Consider the following 25,188-nt stretch of genomic DNA (forward strand, 5'->3'; position numbering starts at 1 on the left):
GTAGATTGGGATAGGGGGGTTATCACTTTGTGAGGGATATAAATGATAAATGTCTAGTACGTTGTTTTGTATACCTGAAATTAATTAAACAAAATAGAGAGTTGAGGTGAAACATCCATCAGTGATTCTGAGGGAGAAAAGCCCTGGCTCATAAACTGTGAGGCCCCCGCGGAATATTCACAAGGAATATTCACCCAGTCTATTCACAAGGAATATTCACCCAGTCTTCTAATTCAACTAATCTAATTACCAGCATCACCACCCTATTTGATTGTTTTTGTTTTGTTTACTTTAATGTGTGTCAAATCTCAATCTTGTCAGAATTAGAGGTATGAATGCCCAAGGCACAAAGCATTCCTTTCTTTCCTTTTGTGCTTCCCATATGTACCTCCTTGCTGAGCAAATTCAAAAGAATCTAGAGCCATTCCATTAGAATCACAATAGTTTAGATCTGGAAGGAATACTGAAGACCATATGGTCCAGTCTCACCAATTTCATAAGGGGAAAACCAAGGCTGAGAGTGGTGAAGTGGTTTGTCAAAGGTTACCCACAAATTCAGACACAGAAACAGGAGAAACCAAGACCCCCTCACATTCGCCTTGTTCTTTCTTCAGTGAGTACAATCAAAGCACGTAAAGTATTCTTTTTGTCGGGTTCACCATGTCTCTTGTGGTCTTGTATTTGGGCCAGGCACACTGGTCCTTCGGCTCAGTTAAGAGATCTCGGGAATGGGAATGGCTCTTTCTGTCTCATTTCACTGCCTCCAGAGTCATACTGATAAAAGAAAATGTCTCCAAGCAATTGTCACAACCAAATAGCAAATGTCAGTTGCCATTAGTGAACTTTCTTTTCTCCCCTGGTTTTTACACTTAGGATTAGAAAGCTGTCACTTCCCTGCTACTCTCAAACATTCCATGGACAGGCAAATTTAAAATGTTCTCATAAAAGCACTTTGCAAAATACTGTGTGCTCACATCACTAGTGCATAGTCTACAAAATCTTAACTCCTTTTCGGATGAGCTGGGTCTTGTCATGATTTATTTTAGTCCTTTTCCCTAAACAACTTGGGTCTTCAGTATTCCTTTTAGGCATTCTGACTTTGTATTTTTGTGTTTGAATTAAAGTGATGTAGAAACCTCAATCTGATTAAGATGGTAATCAGCCCAAACACTATAAATATGTGTTGTTTCCCAGGGCAGGTCTATAAATGGCCCCTGAGCCAGACACAAAATAGCACAGTGAGGAAGGAAAGGCATGGGGAGGTGAGGGCAGCAATGATGACCTAGAAGCTGTTTCCAGTCCCAACTCTGTTAACACACTTTGTGATTTTTAGAAAAGTCAATCTATCCAGAGCTTCGGTTTCTCTGTGAAATAAAGGGATCTGTGTAATCCATGCTAGGCAATACGGGGGCCATTAGCCACCTGTCCAACTTATTACTCAAAATGTGGCTAGTGTGACTGAGGAACTACAATTTTAATTTTATTTTAATTTGTTTAAATTTAAAAATAAGTACTTGATTCGGCAAGTGGAAAACTTTTAAGTATGCTTGAAAAAGCTAGGTACGTGAATCTGCAGTTTCAGTTGTAAATTTTATGAAAATCTAAGTATGGAGTATTTCTGATGAAAATTTAGTGTCTGAACTGGAATGTGCTGTAGGTATGACATGCACAGCAGATTTTGAATGATATAAAAATGTAAAATATCCCACTAATAATTTTATGTCAATTGCAAGGTGAAATGATAATATTTTGGATCTATTGGATTAAATAAAATTTATTATACATAATTTCATTGTTCCTTTCACTTTTTTAAATGTAGCTACTGCACAATTCAAGATTACATATGTGGCTTCTATTATATTTCTATCATAGTAATGGTCTAGATGTTCTGAACAGTATCTTAATATAATCACTTATTCATTAAGCTGGCTGCTGTAGTTTAAATACACAAATTTAAAAAAACACCCTTTAATGTTATATTTTATTCATTTAACTAATATTTTATATGTATTCCTTTAAAAAAATAAATTCTTATACGGGAGGTAGAAGTAGACAAGTACAGTGTCTATTTGTCTATTTCTGTAGGAAGTAACTCCAAATCAAAGGGGTCAACCCTCACAATCCATACTTACAACTAGTGAACTTGTGCTGTGGCCACAGCTGATTGGACAATGGACCCCTGAGCCAGATGGGCCAATCAGAAAGTCACTTCCCAAAATTGGTAGTGGTGATAGGAACCGATAATCAGTCTCTGAGCAGGGCCACAACTGTAACCTGAAATTTTGAGAGCTCTAGAGCAGCTACATTCTACTAGGTGACAGAGGACATAAATTCTGCCAGAACAGAACAGGATGGGGCAGAGATTCAGAGATAGGGAAAGGAAAACCTGGTAGTTTTCCAATCCTGACTGGAGTCCCTTCAGGAGTTCTGGCTGCATCCTTGCCCTTGACTGGGATGCTCTTCTTCAGTATCATTACAATAAGGAGACTTTTTATTGTTAAACTTGAGTTTATTACTGTTAGTGAGAACCAAGGGAGTCTAAACAAGTAAGATGGGCTCCTTCAAGATTTGAAAATTAGATGTCTTTTGCCAACAGTTACATGCTTACTGGTAAGTAGTTCTTGAGTAGCTACTACCTATGCGACTTGGAGGAAATATAAAGGAGTGGAAGATTTGATCCCTAATTTTTAGATTAAAAAAACACAGGAAAAAGAGAAAATAAAGCATAATAATAATAGTGACATCTGACACTTACTGTATGTATAGTATATCTCAGAGCTTTCATACCTTACTAATTTCTCACAACAATACTTTGAGATAAATATATAACACATAAAATTTTAAATAGCTATGTAAGCACTATATGATCAGATACCCAAAATGAATACTTTCTGGACAACTTCTATAGAAATTCAGAGATAATGAACTAAAAAGTAAGGTCCAAAGAGCAGACACCATGTTGGTATTGTTGAGTACTGAGTCTCTAGCACCACGGAAAAGCACAGAGTAAGCATGATATTAAATTTTACTGCCCATAGATACAGGGGAGAGGAAACATGGTCTGGAACAGTAGGAGATAATGGCCTTGAGAGAAAGAGGGATCTTAAGTTGACCTTGGAGGAGATGCCCATTAGGATGCTTTTTACCCCCAGGATATTGCATGATTCTGTGCGAAGAATTTGGATGAGTGGAAGGGGGAGGAAAGGGGCAACCCTGGCAACGGGAAGTAGCACCAAATGGTCTTGGAGCTGAGAATAAGCATGGTGATTTTAGAAGGCAGGGACTCATCTCGCTGGGGTGGCACGTTTGTGTTGGGAAATAACAGGTTTTGAAATGAGGTGGTCAGGGTAGGGCAAGATTGTGGAGAGTGGGGAATATCAGATTCAGGAATTTGGCTTTCAGCCTTCTGTCCTGAGGAACACTGAGAAAGTTTTTGAATATGGAAAGGACTCAATAAGAGTAGTGTAACAGAAGGTTCAAGGAGACCATGAGTCCTCAAAATTGCATGACACAGCTCTTCCATCTAAGATCTTTTACAAAATGCACATGGATCTCAAAGAAGATAACAGTAACAATAAAGTTGAGGCGCAGCCATTGTGTGATGAGTTACAGGCATTCACCTCATCATCATAATCTTGTGGATTCTATTCAGGTCACGTTTGTACCTCAGGGAAGTTACAAGTGATTACATGCTGGAGAACTTTTCTCCTTCCTTCCCTGTTCACTGTCTTTCAGCAGATTCTTACTAAGTGCTTATCATCTATTAGGGACTGAGGACATACGACAAAGCAAAAACTCCACAATTCCTGCCCTCATGCAATTTACAAGTAAGTGGGAGTTTATCAATTAAATAATTCCACAAATAAATGTAAAACTGCTATTCCAAGGAGTGTTATGAAAAGAGTTTCTAATGGGAAGATTTGGCTTCATCCGGTAGCAGAGGGAAGGCTTCCTTAAGGAACTGAAATCAACACTGAAAGAGTCGGGAACGACCTAAACAAAAGGACACACCAGCATTCCAGGTACAGAGAAAGCCATGGGTAGAGGAATAGCGGCATCAGGGAACGTGTGAAGATGAGGGACTGAAAAAGAATTTGGAAAGGTGCCAAATCACACAATGCTTGGAGGCCTTAATGAAGGAGAGATCCTTTCGCTCTTCTGAAGAACAATATACTTTTCAAAGTATATGAAAAAGGAGGGTTAAAATGATCATATATATATATATATATATATATATATATATATATATATATATTAATCACTGTCTACTCAAAAAATTGAAACCTCAAATGATGAATTCTAGAATGGCCAGGGAGATGGGAAAAGCCCAGAGGCAGCAGGACCAGGCAAAAGAAGGTGAGAACAGTCCAGAAGTGAAATCATGCATACCTGAGGAAGGGTGTTGCACATGGAAGCTGGCTGGGAGCCATATGGTTAGAGTAACATTACATATTGCCAGTGACTTGTTTAACCCTGCCTTTAAAAATTAACTTAATTAAAAATTGACATGTCAGTTAAGACTGGTTCAGGTAAGAATCATCAATAGATGCTAAATCTATGCTAGGAACTGTGATAAGGAATCAGTGCCTCCCCCAAAGATTGCTTATTAGTTGCTAATGAGTAAATACACAGAAACAGTGGGAAACCTTAACTGGGTGATCAAAACAAACAGTACCAGGAGGGAAAGATGGGCATTGTGTGCCTCTGGATGTGATAACCTGAGGACATCATCACTTCTACAGCATAGAAGCTTGGAATGCATATTACAAATATAACCATTAAGAAACATCAAATGCTTCAAGGAGAAACATTTTATTTAAAGGGGAAGGCTGTATTACTAAAAAAATTCAATATCATAAATACAAAGGAAGGCTGAGGAATTCTTAAAGGAGACTAAAGACACATGACATATTAGTTTCCATGAACTTATTGGACTTAAAACACCACAGATAAATACACAGAAACAGTGGGAAACCTTAACTGGGTGATCAAAACAGATATATTATTTTACAGTTCTTGAGGCCAGGCATCCAAAACAGTTCTTACTAGGCTCAAGTCAAGGTGTTCAGTGGGGCTCTGTTTCTTTCAGAGGCTCTACAGAAGAATCCTTTTCCAGCCGTTAGAGGCAGCCTGCATTCCTTGGCTTGTGGCCCTTTCCTCTACCTTCAAAGCCAGCAATATAACATCTTCAAGTCCCTCTCTCTGGCCTGACACACCTGCCTCATAAGAATTCATGTAAGAATTCATGTGATTAGATTGGGCCCATCTGGATAACCCAGGCTACTCTCCCCATCTCAAATTCTTTAACTTATGTACATCTGCAAAGTCCCTTTTGCTGTGTCAGGTAACATATTCATAGCACAAGACACCTTTGGGGAGCCATTATTCTGCCTATCACACTTGATGTAAAAATGCAAATCATGATACTAGATTGGTTCTCGAGCTGGAGGAAAAGAAATGCCCCCCACCTCCAAAAAAAGACTTGATAAAATTGAAATACAGCCAGTAGATTGACGTGTTTTAGTTATTCCTAAACTTGTTGAAGCTGACAACCACACTGTGCTTATGTGAGAGAAAACCCTTTACTGAGGAAATATACACTGAAGTATTTCGGGGTAAACAGACATTATGTATACAACTTACTCAAAAGGTTTAGAAAAATAATAAACACGTGTGCAAGGGAAGCAAGCATTTAGTAAAGTAAGCAAGACAAAATGTTAAAAATAGATAAATCTAGATTAAAGAGCATGTGAGTGTTTTACAACTTTTCTGTAAATTGGAAATTATTTCCAAATGAAGAGTTAAAATAAAACTTATGAATATGTAATTTACTTTAATTAAAAACTGATAATTGTTTTACTCAAACACCACAAGCAACTCATGGCTTAGATGATTTATACATATGAAAGTGACTGCAGATGTGTGGCACAAATTCAGCAATTCACTTCTTGTTCTTTCTACAGTAACATTACTAGTAAACAGAAAGGATCCGAAATGTTTAGGATTTTTAAGGTTAGGAACTTAAAGGAAATCTTAACAGTCTGGCAATATTATAGCTTCAAGGTGTTTAAAATAGAATCGGTAATTATCCTTAGATTTAAATATCAACTGGTTGATCACACCCTGCTATTTGTGAGAGAGAACTTGGTAGGTAATGTTCCAAGAAGGCCCTTAGAGAAGTAGCCTCTCCTTTTCAGGAGTGTTTATCTGACTTTTTAAAAAAAAAACAAAAAACATAAAATGTATTCTATTCCAGAGCTTTCTTCTGCCCAGTGCCTCGGGCAGAATTTTATGGCTTTGACCACAGAGAATATTTCTGGTACCCATTTTCATTCCCACTCCACCCATTATTGTTTAAAGACAAAAGATAGGGCAGCTGCTGACTAGTACTCAGGGGCCTATCCTTTGGGAAACTCCTCAGATCACGGCAGACATGACCATTTTAAAATGAAGGTATAATAAAACAAAGTGACGACCCCATTTCTGCCCAAAGCCCTATGCACAGGCTTGTTTTCACTGCCAATCGTGGTAGCCAAGAACAGAATTATTCCAGTTGTGCCAGGACGGTGTGCCAAAATCAAATAATAGTGGACTTTTCTCAATTACAGAAACAAGAAAAAATGTATGGCAATGAATCGGCTTTATTTTTACAAGTTTGGCTCTTGCTGTCTACCAGCCGATGCTACAATCTGTGATTTACCACCATCTAGGATTACACCAGCACAGAATAATCTATTTCATTATTTTCAGTTTAACACTTGTGTTTCAAAGAGCTGCATGATTTCTTTGAGTGACTTGGGCAATCCGAGGCCTAAAGTGCTTCTCCAGCCCCGAGCAAGGTGCATCTTTATTACTTAATGCTTCACTCAGAGCACTTTCCCTCACTAGTGTAATTATTTAGAGAACCACGTTCTGTAACCCAGAGTCAAGCCACATGACTGGGGTTTCTTTCTGAGACTGCCACTCGAGTTGTATAACCGTGGACAAAAATACTTTAGGATTGTAAGACTCAGTGTGTCATTTGCAAAATAGGAATCACCTTAGCTATCCTGCTTTCCTCACAGGTTTTTTCTAATCATCCAAGGAAATAAAGGTGTGAACTCATTTTGGAAAAGTCCACATTATTTCTCCCCAGTTGTTATTCAAGGTTTTGAACATAAGGCTAAATTGGCATGTGTTTGTTTCTTAAAGTATCTGGTGAAGTGCTGTTTCCATAGTTTTTCCTAAACAAATACTTGCTGCCTAGTGATCCAATGGTTAAATTAATTAACTTTCAGGCTGCAATAGTTTTACGTTCCTATTTCCAGAGAACTCTTCCTAATTCAAAAGGGTGGACATTGACCTAGACTTGGAATAACTGGTTCAACATGAAGATACATGTCCAAAGGAGTTCTAGGAACTTGAGATAGTTCATGCTAACAAGCTTCCTTTACTAATGAAGAGAAATATGCCTTTGACCTTCTCTTGAAATTACAACCTTATAGTCTTTGAAAGACTTTTTTAAAGACTTAGTGAGGTGCTTAACACACTTGGTAATACTTTTAATGGACTCATTCACGGAAATTACCCAAAGCCTAGACAACTCGAACAAGGTAGATATGTAATAAGTATTTGGTTAATTAAGGAAAGATGTCGCCTTGCACAATAGAGTAACCCAAACGGTTTCTCATTAACTCTACACAGTACGGTCGTTAAAATGAAATGACATGGAGCAACACGTTCTATGTCAAAGGCACGTTGCCAAATATAAGCTAGTTGCGAAACGGCATATGCAATGTAACAGCATTAACATATGAAAATATGCAAAAAATATCATATCTAATGTATGGATGCATGGCTTGCAGTAAAACTGTAAGAACATGAGAGGGCTGTGTGCTCTTTTGCTTGACACAGCTCCAGAGGAGGCTATCCTCATTCTTGTTTTTAGCTAGGTCCTAAAACCATGCATTGGAATGAAAAATTCCAGCTCAGAATACTTGTTCCTAAGAGACAAATTGTTCCTAAGAGACAAATTGTCCCTATAGTAAAGGGACATATAGGGGTTTTAGTCATACTGTTTCGTTATTTAAAAATATATTTGAAGCAAATGTTGCACGGTGGTAAGGTTTGACAAGCTACATGATGGGTACACTGGCATTCCATTATTCCCTATGCTTGAAATATTTCCTCATATATGAATTCTGATAACATGTAATGAGAAAAATAGTTAAAATTTCTTGGTTGCCGTATTAAAGGAGTATGCATAATCACAACCTCATATTTTTATTGTAAACATCTAAGAATCTATCACACTGCTAATAAATTCTGAGATAAAACATTTTGTGTTCTCAAATTAAATATGAAAGAGACTTATTGATATAGGACCTTTTCAGGTATTACAAAACAACTTACATAACTTCACACTCAAAACTTTTTTGGGGAGAGGCTAAAGGAAAAAGAGAAATCTGTGGCTAGCTCTAAGGAAGATGGTCTTATTTTACTTTGGGGATACAGTTCTAGGACACACGTGCTAAAATGTTCAACCATAACTAAAATTTAGCAGTTGTTTAAGGAATAAAACTATGCAAGTCAAATTCTAAAGACACCTTCTTCAAATTCTGACAATTAGCAAACTCCTAAACGGCAGATAATTTCCTATCTCAATACAACAATCCCATCTCTTATCAGCTAGTAAAATGAAACTCAGAAATACACAATTTACGTACCAAAATGTCCATTCCAGGGACATATTTGAGGGTTATCTTATAGTCTTTTGGAAGATTTGCCACCTACAGAGACCGAAAAAAAAAAAAAAAAAAAAGGAAAAAGAAAACTGTAAGAAAATCCATACATATCAATAAATCATATTGTTTTTAGTGGTTTGGAGAAAAACACATGCAAACTTGTTACATTTTTAAGTTACCACTGAATTTCAGTATTTACATACACAGTGATTATTCATTCTTGATTTCCCTTTGTAATCAAAGGCAATCTCCAAAAATAAAATCAGTAAAAATATTTTGGACTCCAAATTCAAGTTATGGGTGGCTAAGTACAAGATATGCAGAGTTTTGGAAACATGATCTGAATTTCAATTTCCATCTGTGGTCTTGGAATTCCCTTCCAGGACTACTTTCTCACTTGTTCCTCCATAGAATCAGGAATACAATATATTTTTCTTGTCACTGGTTCTCAAAGTGATATAGTATCAACATCACCAGGGAATCTATTAGAAATGCACATTCTCGGGTCACACCAGACCTACAGAATCTTACTCAACAAGTCCCCAGGTCATTCTGATGAGTCCTCAGGTTTGAGAACTACTGTTCCATGTTCTTAAAAAAGTAAATAAATAAGTAAATAAATAAAAAGTCAATGAAACTTCAAAAATACAATGCTACTTATGGGATGAAGATACTTTATAACATTAAAAAAATTAGAATAATTCAGTTCTGTGATATAACTTAATCCATTACCTAGGGCTGAACATTTGAGGTGTCTCCTGTGTTAGTTTCTTTTAAAGGCTTTAAAAATATATCTAACACATTCTGTCAGTCATTATGGCATAAATTGAACAAGCACCTGATTTAGAACCAAGAAATTTGTAACAAATCTGAACTCTGGTTTCTCTCATCTGTAAAATGGAGATAAAGCTACCCATGTCAAATAGTCACAAACTGAGTTAAGTGAATGTGTCAAACACATTATAAACACTCAATCCATGTTGACAGCTCTACTGGCAACTGACTTCCAAGGCATACAGAGTTCCAGGTTCTCTCATATCCTTTCCTACATATAAGGCAGGCTCTGTCATCCCACCCTTCCAGCGATGTTAAAATTTCTATCTGAGAAAGAGAACTGACTCTGGGTGGTGAACACACAATGTGAGACATAGATAATGTAATACAGAATTGTACACCTGAAATCTATGTAACTTTACTAACAGTTGTCGCCCCAATAAACTTTAAAGAAAAAAAAATTCCATCTGAATAATATAGCCAGTAATTGATTAGGTTCATGGGGTCTTAAAACAATACACAATGTAAAAAGGTGGTTTGGCACTATTACATTCTTAGCAGATCTACTTTGCTTTTGCAGACTTATCTCCCCCTCATCCTGCCTCTAAAATTTTTACTGTTTCCCATAGTAAGCTGGGATCTCATGCCTGTTTGCTGGACTAGGTCATCTCTGACAAGTCTCCCACAGCACAAGCCATGTTTGTTCTTGGCCTTGCCGACAGCTTCTAGAATCTGAGAACAACATAGTGAGAAAAGAATCCAGGTCAAGGCACTAGAACAGTTGACCCTTGAGCAACGCAGGGATTAGGATTGCAGACCCCAATAAGGCTAAAAATCCATGTATAACTACTGGTCAGCCCTCTACATACACGGATTCCCAACCACAAATTGAAAATAAGGAGTCACAGGGGAGCCAAGGAAGTACTGATGCCACTGTGATCACTACCATTCTACCTCCAGGGGTACCAGCTCACACTCACCCATCACAACCTCAAACCTAACACTTAGCAAATCCTTACTATGAGCCAGGGACTGTGCTTATTAAGGGCTTACATTGCACGATAGCATCCCATCCTCAGATCCCTGTGACATAGTATCTCTACTTAACAGGTAAATAACTTGAGGCTCAAAGAGTTGAAGAAACTTGACTAAGGTCACACAGCTACTACATGTTAAGTCTGCAGTAACACTCAGAGCCCCCGTGGCCTCTTAGCTCCACTACACATTTTCATCTACTCTGCAAACTTGTTCTAGGCATTTTCCACTCATGAGGCTCACCATCATCCCTCCTCAAGCCATTCCCGATAAATTAATCAAATAGTAGACTCCTTGATGCTTATTGAAAACACCTCTGGGCTGCCACAGAAAGTGTTTTTTTTTGTTTGTTTTTTATTGTTTGTTTGTTTTGTTTTTTTAGGGATTATACTCTTGCTCTTTACACTTAACTTTCTTTCGGTCAAACTTCCCAGCATGCCTCCATAATTTCTTTTGTCTTTTGAATCTTCATCTTTGAAAAGCAAAATGACCTAGTTGTTTTATGTAAGCCCTGGTGGCAAAGGCGCAGCTGACACCTTGCAGGTGTCAAAGCTGAAATCAGAAGGAGCAGCAACGTTAGAGTTCATTATCAGCCACGTAAATTAAAGCCATTCCAGATGGAGAAACTTGGCAAGAAGTGGTACCTGTTCTGAACACAAGCTGTTTGACCCTCTAGTCCTTCTTTTAAGCATAACTTACATAATCAAATAATAAATATAAAATTGATCCAATTAGTATTCAGAAAACTTAGGATCCGATTATATACACCTAAGGAACAGAGAAAATGTAAGGGATATTCTGGCCAATTTTATTAGTAATTTATATATAAAAATTGGTTCAAAAAAATCAAAGAAACCTTATAAAAAGTTCTCTGACCAACACACTGAAATCTCCATACCTTACCACGTGGGGGGAGTATAATAAAATAATTTATACATTACGCTGATTTATTGACATTTAATTTCTGATGGGACTGAAAAATAATATTATTTTTTAAAAATACTTTACAGTTTAAACAAGTTGTAACATATAGTCTCAATCACAACCCCATGAGATATGTATTATTGAGCCTATTTGACAGATGAAGACATGGAGGCTCAGAGAAGTGAACTGGCATATCAAGGTCACTGGCATATCAAGGTCACAAGCATCAGGAGTTCCTGCTGGAGATAGGATGCAAATCCTGGCTCCGTGTGCTGGTCTGTGCACAGTTAGCTACAAAGCAGTCTCTCTCCCTTTTATTACTTTCTTGGCTTGCATTGGTTCCTTTCCAGTTACATTTGGAAGGGAATTTAGGAAGTCAACTTGTAGATTTTTGTGGTCAGTTCATGAATTATTATATTACTCTGTAAGCATTTATGGTATGTTGAACAGCATTATAAAGCACAGATAAACTTGTCATAAATTCAGTTTCTATAATGGATATTGACAACTGTGGAAAGTTTGACAGAGCAGAGGGAGTCTTTGGCCTGGAACTCGGAAGATGTTCCTTTGAGGCAGTTAGTTTGTCGTGCGAGTCACAGCACAACTTCTGGAGACACACCGCTCAGGCTGGGACCAGGCCCTGCCACTCAGAGATCTTGGGCAAGTAACTTTAGCTTCAATTTCCACATATGTAAAATGGGAATCCAAATCTAGCTAGTGGATTTATAAAGACTGAACAAGAATTAAATAACACGTTTAAAATGTTTAGTGCTTCAGCATGGTGTGCGAATGAGTATATGCTTAATATTACTAATTAATGGCGAGAGAGTGGGACATTAGACTAGATAGAGGAAGGGTCATATAAAAAAACAAAGAAATGAGAAAGCACATGGTGTCTTTGAGAGACCAGGGACAGAAAAACCTGGCCCCTGCAATAAGAGGTAAGAAATACACCGGGAAAGCCACATTACAGAGGGACCTCAATGTTGGGCTTAGGTGGCCAACGGCAGGCAGCAAAGTTTCAGGAGGATGAGTCCTACCACCACAACCCCACAGCAAGTCCCTTCTGCCTCAGGTACATCACTTCCTCTCTGTGGAGCTTCTACTCCTTATCTGTAAAATGAAGAGGGTAAACTAGATAATTACTAAAAATTCAGTCTGATTTAACTTCTCATATAAGCAGGAGGGCTACACTGAATGTTTAGTTTAAGAGGGGACAGGATAGTAAATTTAGGAAGATGAGTCCGGAAGGATGGCTTGGGGCAAGGAGAGAACAGAGATAGGGAACAGTGTAGAAGACAACTAGGAAAGTGCTGAACATCGTTCAATATTTATACAGAGACTGGAAGCTGTAAAAGCAGAAACGTGGTTTAGATTCCAAGATTTCTACCCGTTGGTAGGTTAAGTGGATAAGTAACCAAGGCTACAGATTTTTAAAAACAAATCTAGTAAAATAAGTTTAGGACAAAACTGAAAAATGAAACAGAATGTAACTGATGGAAAACTTTACCAAAGTCCAAATTATCCCAATGAGCTTTGTGGTTAGTACAAGTATATCAATACTATGCCAGATTGTAAAATGCGTAAAACTACAAAAACAAGTCACTTAATGAGAGGCTCACTTTACTAAGTGGGTCCATTTACTATTGTTTTTGGATGTCTCAAGGATTGACCATACTCAGTGACACTGGGGGGAGGGGAGCATAAGGGAACAGCATGCAAAACGGCTGGATACTCAGCCATATGGGAACTGGCTGCATACCATACTCTGCAGGTATCTGGACTCAGGAGAAAAAGAACTCAAAGTCAGAATAATTAACTCCCTCTTTAGATCATGGAACTAAAAAAACCTTTGAATCTCATGATTCAAATGTCACTGAGGTCCCCAAATGCCATGAAATCTGTGGTAGTTTGGACCTCCTCGGCAAGACACTTATTTGTCTCAATTGTGTCTCCCAAGTTGTAGGTAAGAATCAAAATGCAGTAGTAGTAGCTTATGATTCCCTTGACTTTGTACATAAAATGTAGTGCACATGTGAACCTTTCTGGGGAAGGAGTCCAGTTTTCAGTCTTATCAGATCCACTGAAGTTTAAGAATCACTGCTGAGGGGATTGGGGGTGGAGGGTAATGTACTCTTGTATTTAAATATCACAGCTCACTTATGTACAACAGCTTAGTGAAATGTTGGTTGTTCGGTATTCAGAAATAGCAAAGGAGAGAGATTTTTGCTTTTTCGTTTGTCCTTGTATGTGATCTCCTGTTAATATTGACAAAAACCTAACTAACCAGGTCAATTACCTTCAGTTTTCAAAGCTATCTTTAAAATAATAATAATAATAATAATAGATCAATTAATCATTAAAAAATTAAATATTAGATGACAACTTCATGAGACTTTAGTGAGTCACCTTTTCTCAGTAAAGAATGCCTAAAAACAGTTAGATGACCCTTGTGTTCTTTCAAATAGCAGAGATAAAAAGATTTTTGTCTATTTCACAGGCACACCTTATGATGGTGATTTCAATTAAATAATAGGAATTGAACTTCTACAACGTGATTGCTTCCTAATCACAAGATAAGGTAACTACTACCTAGGAAATAAAATTCAAGAGGTAACAATGGTAAGTCTCAAGATGCAGTTGACATTTACATCTTAAATTAAGACCCCATACATTATGAACTGGGTTCTTGTGTTCCAGACACAGGTAGTTATGGGTTCAAACCTCTGCTTTGCTTCCTATTTCCTAGTGAGAGTGGTAAGGTTACTTAGGATCACTAAGCCTCAGCTTCCTAACCAATAAACTGGGGGTGAAAAAATTACCTCCTAGGGTTGTGAGGATTAAAGGAAAGTGCTTGGATACTCACACAATAACTACTGCTTTAACAAGTCAAGAAGCAGGAGACATAGCACCTAAATGGTTTATCCCATAAAGAACAAACAGTGTTTTCTTCATGATAAGATCAACATGCTTGGTAACATAGCAAGCCATCTAGTTGTCAGTTTTCACAAATATTATTTTCAATACACTCTGTCTTATGAATACTAAAAGTCCTAAATTTAGCTTTGAATAGAGAAAGAAATGTCTACTGCCTGCAGGAACAGAAATTAACATGCTAACAACTGCAAACTAATAAAAATGAACTTTGAAAACACTCCAACTACGATATCATTGTTCTTCAATGGTCAATGAAACCTCTGCTTTTAAAGAGAGGATGTGCTTAGAAAAGCTTAGAATTCACCTAAGAAATGGGAAGATTCAGAGATTCCAGTCCTCCATTTTAATGCAGTGGTTAATTCTATTTGAAGAAAATTGTATTTTAAGAAGAATAAAAATCAGAATTATTCAAAACTATCCATTCAAAGTGAGAAAATGTGTTATCTAAGGATATTTTTATAAGCTCCCATTATGTTAAACTCCAAGAGTTATATAATGCTAATATAACCTCCTTAAAATAAGTGCCTACCTCAAGAAACAGGAAAACCATGAATTCCTGAGTTTTATTCTATTTTGCTGATTTGTACCCTGACATTGAAAAGACAGAATAATTTCACCTTTACCAGATGGGGTTGGGATAGCCACCTGTTTTTAAAAAGCAGTTTTTGAGAAAGACAAATAATTGCTCAACAGAAATTTAACTATTAAAAGGTTTTTAAAATACAACAAAGTCACATTTAATTAGCCCCCCCCCCCCATGAAGGAAAAACATCATCACAAATGAAGAGAACAGTAGAAAGAAAAAAAATGGCAACTAATTTGAGCTATTTCCATATTTGGATTCCTCCTTACATTAACAATGACAACCATTAAAAGCTTCAGCCTAACTGTCCTCTAGATACAAGTTTTTAAAGTTTGATTCATTCTTTTCCCAGATACTTGACCCTTTCTTTAGGTAGGTCTGAGTTTGCCATTTAAAACAAGTCTTGCAACATTTTTTTTTTTAGAAACAAAGCAAAATGTTCTGTAAATAGATGAACTATTATGCTGCGTAATATGCCTGAAGGATTTCAAATGAAAACCATGGGGACCGTAGGGTCAGGACAAAGTGTTCAAGAAGAAATTTAAAAAAAAAGAAAGAAAGAAATGACAGTGACGTCATAAGTCATGTGCTTCTGTGACATGAGAATCACCCCAAACAAACACTTTTAAGATTTGTGGGCATAGTAAGAGTTGCCACCTAATGTAAAGGTAGAACTAGCAGAGCCTGCAAAGGAATGTTTTCAGTTGAAGAAATTACTGTGAGCACAAGGCAAGAACGTACTATCCACCCACTTTCTTTCTCTCAACTAAAACGTACCAAGGTTATGTCTGCAGAGCAAATTTCTCTTGTTCTACATAACCTCCTTTAGTCGAGACATTACTGAATTATTCAAAAAGCTGCAACCTGTAGAAGTATCGTTATGGAATACAAGAATTTCAAAGCTAAAAAGCGCTTCCAAAGTTATCTAATTTAGTTGTTCTTATCTTTTCAGGGGTTCACAGACTTCTCTGGTATGCAGATGAAAGCTTAGCACCCTCTTCTCAGAAATGTATAGAAGGCATCATTTGGAGTTCCATTTTACAAACGTTGGAAGTTTATGAATCCTAGATTAAGAACTATTGATCATGTCCTTGTTCTTCATTTTAAAAACCAGAAATTGAATTCCCAGAAAGATTCGGGGATTTATTTTCCCAAGGTCACACAGCTAGGTAATAGCAGAGCTGGAATTCAAACATCCTGTATGCCTGACTTCAACATGCTTTGTTTGCCCCACCGTTCTTTAGAGAGGCTGTAATTATCTATACCCATAAAATCCAAAATCACTCATCTTCCTGACTGAACTGGTGAAATTAATGAAAGTTAGTCAAAGGATGGGAACACAGCTCCTTTTCAAACATGAAAAACCCCAGCATTGTAAGCATTATGGCCTAAGCAGTCCTGGCACTTCTGTGCAAATAAGTGTCACCTGGGATGCTAGTGGAAGACTTGAAGTTTCCTCCACCCCATCTCCACAAATTGGTATTTTTGAGGTGGAAATTTGAGGAGAGGCCCTAACAGCTGTACTTTTAATAAGTACTCTAAGAGTTTGCGATTGGATGGTTTTCAAATGATGTCCCACAAATGCTAGCTTAAAGTAGTGGCTTTCAAACATTTTTCATAGGTTTGACTCTTTTTTTTTCTTATTTGGTAAACTGGATACATATATAAAAGTAGAGCAGCTGGGTGGGGTCTAAAACCTGTTTGAAAACCACTGTTCTGGATCACATAGCACTGGTGTCTGTGGACCAGGAGCTTGGTGTCACCATTTTTTGGTTTCAGTTTCCTTATTTATAAGAGTCTGTCTCCAAATTCCCTTTCAGTTCCAGTATCCTATGATCCCACGAACATCATTATTACCACTAATAGCTAATATTTATCATGCACTTGCTGTGTTCCTAGCACTGTTCTATTAATTTATTTAATCCTTGCAATCCGCCTATGAGGTTAAGTAGTATTAATCAAGAATACTGATGAAGAAACTGAGGCACAAAGAGGTTATGTGATAATAACTGGTAAAAAAAAATCATATATGCATTAGGAAGTAGGAACTGAGATTTAGAAAGCTCTGACCACTACACTATACACCTGAAGCTGAAGTAGAATAATACTGAATGTCAACTATAATTAAATGTATATATATATATATATATATATATATATATGCATGTATATTTACGGGGTGTAAAGTAAAGCATAGGGAATATAGTCAGTGGTACTGTAACAGCCATATACAATGTCAGAGGGGTAGTAGATTGGGGAAGGTATCACTTTGTGATGATTGTAAATGTCTATTACGTTGCTTTGTACACCTGAAACTAAAAAGAAAGAGCTGGGATTTAAAATTAAGGTTGGCGTGATTCTTCCAAAATGCATTTTTTTAACCAATATATTAGCACAGGTTAGATCCTATGTCATACCATGAAATTTGTTACATAGCATTCATTTTTGTGTTGTTTTTGTGGTGTTGGTGATATGCATTTTATATATTCATAGAGAAGACATGTCTCACTCTGAGATCAGAAATTATTTTATATTTTTCTATTTCCTACTCGATGAAATACAGCTTATGCATTATGTGGGTCTTTACTCAATTAGAAGTGATCTTCTGAATCCTACTTTCTATTAACTTGATTTTTTTTTTCATAAATCTGAGTAAACATGCTAATTTCACTAGATCAACTCTTGAAATTAAAAAATTTCCCCAAGTCAGTTGCTGGAAAGGATAAAAACAAAACAAACAAACAAACAAAAACCACTTCTTCAGTTTAATGATTTCACATTTGCCTTTTGAGTGAGAAATTATATTTTAGTGTCAATATTAATTAGCATCCCTTTCTAGGCTCTTCTTTCTCTTTAGTGCTTCTCATATCAGTTCATAGGTAACAGACTGAAAATAAGCGAATGGTTAAAGACAGGAATGGAAAAAATCTTGGAAGGTGCTTATAACACCTACTTATACCATTTGAAAATATCGCTTTGACCTTTTACAGGAAGTGGTACTCATTAAGTAGAATTCCTCAAAAACATAGCAAAAAAATAACAGCTACAAGTAATTCTTCTGAAATACGACGTTAATTTTGGAGATGCTTGGCCTGTGGTCAGAATCATCATCATTTTCCAACTATGATTCATGGCCCATAGATTTGAAATTTGCTCCCTAGGACCATTGCAGATCTGCCTGGCTCACTCTCAGCTCCACGGTTATACCAGCAGCCCCACAACCCAATTGTGACCCACTTTAAGCATTTTTGGGGGGACCCATATTAATCTGACATCCATGTAAATCTATACAACACAGATCAAACTAATCATAATGACCATTGAGATTAAATAAGGGTCAAGACACTTTGGTCTCTAAAGTTTGACACAGTAGACAATCTAGAGCAGTAGTTCTTAAACCTTCTTTCAGAAATGCCTTAAAAATGTAGATTGCTGGAGCCCTTCCTCAGACATACTGAATCAAGAGCCTAAACACCTGTGATTTTAATAAGCACCACAGGGGATTACGATTCTCAGACACGGTGGACCACATTCTTACTTCATTCATCGAGCAAACATGTAATGAGCACCTTCTCCTGATACAAAATTTAGAACATAAACGTATGCATTTTCTTTTTAATAGAGTATCTTGGGCCACAAACTAAGAAGCAACTTGAGAAAAAGGACCATGATCTATGTTTAAAAAAAATAAAAATACTTGCCCCTCACCCCCATCCCTGTACCAATACCTGGTTGGGCATAGAGTAGGCAAATGTTTCACTGCTTTGGGCACCGGCCCCTCAAATAAAACATGTTAATACATCTTCAGGTATCGCATCAGAGAATACTTTTAAACCTGCAGCCTCTGGGTGTCCATCTAAGGAATCTCCATAAATTGTGGGAGGTGTGTGTGTGTGTGTGTGTGTGTGTGTGTGTGTGTGTGTGCATGTTCCTGATTCTGCATTGAGGCTAAGCTAGCAAGACTCGGACCCTCGTGTTAAACTTCTGTTTGCACGTTCAGCCAGGAACCCAAAATGAAACATATAAACCAGGAAATGTATATCGAGAGTAGGAAAGATAAGTATATCAACAGGTATTCTTTTCTTTTTCTACATTTCACAACCCTCATTTCTTTCCTATTCTCACATCACCTCTGTTCTTTAGACAATATTCAAATAACTGAGTGCCACGTGGCTATTTTGAGCCAGGAACTTAACAAAAATGCCTCTCGAATGTTGTTCATGCTGAAATTACACTCTGAAGCTCTAATAAACATGTTAAATCTTTCCTAGGTGTTGAGAGTTGGGAACAATGCATTCCAGAGGTTGTGTTATACCCTCCATCTCTGTGGTCTGCATTTTAAGAGAAGCATGGCACGAAGCCAGCAGAAATGGCTTTTGCTGAGGGCAGAGTTCCAATGTGATAAATGTGGGAAATGAGTCTGGTCAACATTTGGACAACAAATCACTCCTCCAACTATGTTCCCTGAGGGAGCAAACATGTACCCACATGGGACAGGGTATTTGAGGGCTGGCAAGGGAAAAATGGCCATCTCAGAGTTCCTTTTGTTAGGCCTGTTAGAACAGAGTAAAGGCATATGGAGGCGAAATACGACAGGCTGAGGACCCCACTAAAGAGATAATGGGGAACAAGATAGTTCTAACACATCAGCACACAGAGAACTGTCTGGTGTCCTTCCATGACTGTGACAGAGTTGAAAAGACCAGCAAAGAAACAAAGTCATCACAGTGGTGGGCCATGGGCCAATTTTACGGATAGTAGCTCCATGACCTTAAATATCCCCCTACCTGCTCCCTCTATAAGCCCTTTCAGATCACTTAATACTTTCTTTCCCTCTCTTAGAAAAATACCAATTTGGGGCAAGAAAAAAAATAAAATCTTTTTGAGAAAACACAAGAAAAAGAGTCACAGTTATTGAAAGCATTCCTTACTCACCAATTTTGTAACGTCTTTCACATCATCAGTTATACGGTTCATGCAGATCCCTGTAGTGTTGACAAGAGGATTAAATAGGAGCAGTTGTAGATAAATGCAAGTGATAATCCAAGTCTAGATGAAAAGAGAAAAACCTCAGGTGACCATCAATTAAAATCTGTAATTACTTAAATTGTTAACATCTTTTGCCTGTGTGTGGAAAATGCAATCAACCAATTTTTTTGCAATGCTACTGGCTTAAATACAATGAAATGCTGAACATTTAAACTATGCCGACCAAAGTTTATAAAAATTCTCAGTTAAATGTGGTTTGGATTTTTCATGTCAATGACATTATCGTTAACTTTTGTTTAAAAGCTTTCTTTAGCCAATTTCCTAATGGTAATTAGGAATGAAACTAGCAACATGAAGGGATTTGTCACTTAAAATGTTTCTCAAAGCTAGGGAATGCATTAAATTAATACCTTAAGGCACCAAGGGAAACGTTCTCTACTTTAAATGTGGACTCGTTGGCAAGTAGCAGCATAAGCATGAGCAGTGCTTTAACCCAACAGTCCACCACAGTACACCAAGATAAAGTGAGAGAGAGACACACACACATTTTTAGATCGGGATAAAATTAACCTCATTTGTGAAACATAAAAAAAAAAAAAAAAAAAAAAACCCTCATAGTTTTGAATCACAGCTTTTTAGCTATTTATTAAGGAAAAATATTTCCTTAGTCAATAAGAAATTTCTTGAACCCTAGCATGAAGTAATCACACGCGCGCACGCACACACACACATACACACACACATACATGGACACCTCTCTGAAAATAACACTTTCAAACATTGTAGTTACTTTTATGCATCACATTTTTTTTTATTATACTATATTTTAGGTTGTTAAGAAATCAGGCATCTGATGTTTTTCAGTAGCTTTACAACATATGACACAGCACCTTGCATATAAAAAGCCATAAATTAAATAAATAAATAAATAAATAAAATGTGAATGAAAGTTGACATGGAAGGGACGATAATTCCAGGAACAGTAAACACCATGAGCAAAAGCAGGGACATATGAAGATATTTTAAAATGTAAGAGGTCTTTTATGAGTTAACATCTGTCTATGGCATCCTGGATGAACGAGTGAGCAAGATAAAAATAAACCAACGCTTCAAACTCAATACCTACTTATTGAACATGTCTTATGAGACAGGGATGATGCCAGTCAGTCGAGAAACCAAGGTGATGAAGATGCCCTTGAAACTCAGAGGCAGGTAAATAAATCACCCCCACACCCTGTGATAAGTGCTTTGAAAACACAAAGGAGGAAACAATTAATTAATCTTAAAGCGGGGAACCCGTGGCAGGAAGACAGTGCCAGGAAAAGCCAGAGAAAAAATGTGACTCTGACTGGATTTTGGAGGACATGGGAGAGTTTGCAAGAGTTGTCATGGAAGGCACGATAATTCCAGGAGAACAAACTGCATAAGCAAAGGCATGGAAATGTGAAATATTTTAAAATGAAAGCGTTCACTTATGACTTAGCATGTGTTTATGGCATCTTAAAATTACATAAAAGCCCATCTGCACAGGCCTAAAAATCTTTCCTATTTATGTAGCTAGCCATGTGATAAAAGGGACTGGATTATAATTTTTAATTAATATCTATCTGCAAGCTAACTAGATTATTACACTGGACCAAATGATAACTATCATTTACTAACATTTCTAAGACTACAGTGCTACCTACATCGATAATAGTGGCTTGTAAACCAAATTAAAACCCTTTTGTTGTTTTACTATTGTGATCTTTTACCAGTAATCCTGCTTAATTTTATTTAAGGTTACTTTGTGTATTGTGGGGTTACACTCCTCATAGCACGTTCTCCCCTGGACCAACATGAAGACTAAATTGTGTAAAGGATTTCTGTTGGGGGATTCTTCTTTTGGGATAATGCCAACATATGAAATCTCCCCTAATAACTTCCTTCATGTAGGCAAATATAATTGATTAAACTCAAGCTTTCTTTCATATTGTCCTTTCTAAGACCTAACTCCCTCACTTGAAATACATTTCTCCAAGACCTTCTTTTGTGATATGTCTTGGGAACCCTCCCTGAGGATCTCTGTAAATGACCAATCTGATTAACAACCATATTCATATTCTAGGTTCTAAGAAACATAAAGGCAGAAATTCTGTTAATTCTCTTCATCCCTTATCCCTGACATTGAAGAAACACTAAACAAACATTTGTTCATTCATTCATTCAGAAAATATTTATTGAGCACCCTGTGTGTTGTACATGCACTGTTGTACATGCTTAGGATATACAGAGGGTGCCAAAAAAAGTGTATACACATTTTAAGAAAGGAAAACAATATTAAAATTGTAATATTCAATATATACCAATAACAAAAGATGAATACAAGTCACGTTTGACTTCTGCAATCACAAGAGGTGCTCAAAGTGGTTACCATCAGCGTCTAGACACTTCTGATTACAGCGAACTACTGATTGAGCAACGTTGACCAAAGTGTCCACTTATATACATTTTTTTGACATCCCCCATATTAAAAAGAGTGGGGGGCAAAAATCCCTGCCCTCATGAGGCTTATCTTCTAGTGAGGAAGGCAGACCATAGGCAATGAACATAATAAGTAACTAGATTATACAGAATGTCACAAGCTGTTAAGTGCCATAGCAAAAGCAAAATTTGATCAAGGTCAAGGAAATTGGGATTATAAGGCCTATTCTGCTCTACCAGTGATCGTGGCCTCAGGTTCAAGTTCACAGTCACACTCACGAGGCATTGGAGGCATCACCAGCACCAAATGTACTACTGAGCTTTAAGAAAGGATGCAGGGTAGGCAGCAAAGCAGTGGCATGCACAGTACTGGTAGAGGGGAGGGCTCATGACTCCCAGGCAGTGTCTCAAGTCCACGTATCACTACAACCCTGCGATGTGCGTGGTAATGGCAGATGATGTCGGGTGGGCAGGGCCACGTTTGGGGCTTCTACCTGGCTAGGTGAGTAGCCCCTTCAGGGGCATGTGATGGACTTCCGTTCATTCTCCATCACAGCTACGCCCACCAGAATCAGTCTCAACAATAAAGTACATACAGATGCCTGTTGTGCTACCTAGAAACTTAAGCAGGATTCTAATGAAGTACAGCTATACTCCTATAAATCGCTTGAGTTCTTGTTGCAAGAAGGATGATAGACAGGGTCAAATCCCCAGTCTAGAGAAAAGGCCGCAGAACTAGCTATTACTACTACCCCTTGCTTTTCAGAGACTGCTTTTCAGAGTACGTGGGGAAACAGCTTGAAATTTGAAACAGGGTGACACTTGGGGGTGCCTCATTGAGAAGGCATTTTACCAAATACTGCACGGAGCTAGGGGAGTGATTCTTACAGACACCTGTGAGAAGGGTATGGGGACAGAAAGAAAAGCTGGTGCAAAGGCTCTAAGGTCTATTAAGAAGTCTGCTTTATTTAAGGAACTGCAAACATAAACTGGGGACAATAGAAGATGAGGATGTCAGAGAGAGAATGGAGAGGCCACATCATGCAAGGTCTTATACCCCATTGTCTGGCCTTTTGACTTTTGCTATGAATGAAACAGGCAGGATTCATTGCAGGATTCTGAGCAGTGGAGAGCAACGAACATATTTTAAAACTTTTGAAAAAGACTTGTTGGCAGTTTCTTATAAAACTTAACATACACCAAGGAGCTGAAAATGTGTGTCCACACAAAAACCTGCACACCGATTTTTTAGCAGCTTATTCATAATTTCCAAAATTTGGAAGCAAGCAAGATGTCCTTCAGTAGTTGAATAAAGTATGGTCCATCCAGACAAGGGAATGTGATTCAGCACCAAAAAGAAATAAGCTATCAAGACATGAAAAGACATAGAAGAAACTTAAATGCATTTTACTAAGTGAAAGAAGCCAATCCGAAAAGGCTACGTACTTGTGATTCCAACTACTATGACATTCTAGAAAAGGTAAAATTATGACAACAGTTAAAATATAAGAGGTTGCCAGGGGTTGGAGGGGGAAGGATGAAGCGGCAGAATACAGAGGATTTTTAGGTCAATAAAAATACTCTGTATGATACTGTAATAGTAGATAACATGTCATTATACATCTGTCCAAACTCACAGAATGTACAACACCGAGAGTGAACCATAATGTAAACTATGGACTTGGGTGATAACAATGTGTCAGTCAGTGTAGGTTCATCAATGGTGACAAATGTCCCACTCTGCTGGGGGATATTGGTAATAGTGGAGGTTATATACGTGTAGGGGCAGGAGGCCTATGGTAAATTTGTGTACCTTCTTCCCAATTTTGCTGTGAACCTAAAACTTCTCTAAAAATAATAAAATCTTTCCAAAAAAAGAGATGACTTTGATTACTGTGGTGAGAACATACTTTAGGTTAACCATAGGTAGAAACAGAAAGATCAGTGAGGGGTTATTGCTCTTGGCCAAGTAAGGAATGTCTGTCGCAATGGATTGACCAAAAGTGGTTAGATTCTAGATGTCTCCTGGAGGCTGAGCCAGTAGGATTTCCTGACAGTTAGAATGTGGTTTGAAAGAGTCAAAGGTGACTCCCACGATGTTTGGCCTGAGCAACTTGAAGGGTAGTGTCGCCATCAACTGATATGGAGAAGACTGAGAGTAGAGATGGATGTTATCAATATCCCCCAGCAGAGTGGGACATTTGTCACAATGGATGAACCTATACTGACACACCATGATCACTCAAAGTCCATAGTTTACATTAGGGTTCACTCTTGGTGTTGTACATTCTGCAACTTTGGACAAACGCACATATCAAGAGTTGAGTTCTGGGGGTGCTAAGTTTGAAATGTCTTGGAGATACCCTAGTCATGATACTAGGTCAGGATATTTGAATCTGGATTAAGGAGGGAAGTATGGCCTGGATATATATATATAGCCTTTGATATATAGGATGGATATATATATATATATATATATATATATATATATATATCATAGCCTTTGATATATAAATGGAATGTTAAGCAAAAGAGTGTGTGAGGCCATCAAGGGAATGAGTACAAATAGAAAAATGAACAAAAGACTGAGTCCCCCAGTGCTCTGACTTGAAGAAGTCTGGCAAAAGACTGCAACCTCACAAAGGAGCCTGACACAGAAGCCAAAAAAGTAGAAAGAAGTCAAGTAGAAAAAAAAAAAAGAAAACAAGAAAAAAAAATACCTTAAGAAGAAGAAAGTCAAACTATGTCAAGTACTCATAA

At 37.5% G+C, this 25,188-nt stretch overlaps 1 protein-coding gene across 3 annotated transcripts in view; it reads right to left on the reverse strand.

Annotated features, from left to right (window-relative positions):
- The window catches only part of KITLG (KIT ligand), an 88,530-nt gene that overhangs the window by 31,651 nt on the left and 31,691 nt on the right, over window positions 1-25,188 (reverse strand). For 2 of the 3 annotated variants that reach the window (XM_019742154.3, XM_019742153.3), the window contains exons 2-3: window positions 19,912-20,025; window positions 8,706-8,768 (exon numbers count right to left, since the gene is read on the reverse strand). In XM_019742154.3, coding sequence (XP_019597713.3) covers window positions 8,706-8,768; window positions 19,912-20,025 — 177 coding nt within the window. The remainder of the gene's footprint in view (window positions 1-8,705; window positions 8,769-19,911; window positions 20,026-25,188) is intronic. The other variant, XM_088801117.1, reaches the window with a different exon arrangement.

This window comes from Rhinolophus sinicus, chromosome 1, assembly GCF_057876585.1.
Source record: "Rhinolophus sinicus isolate RSI-liver-muscle chromosome 1, RSI-T2T, whole genome shotgun sequence".
Taxonomy (NCBI): Eukaryota; Metazoa; Chordata; class Mammalia; order Chiroptera; family Rhinolophidae; genus Rhinolophus; species Rhinolophus sinicus.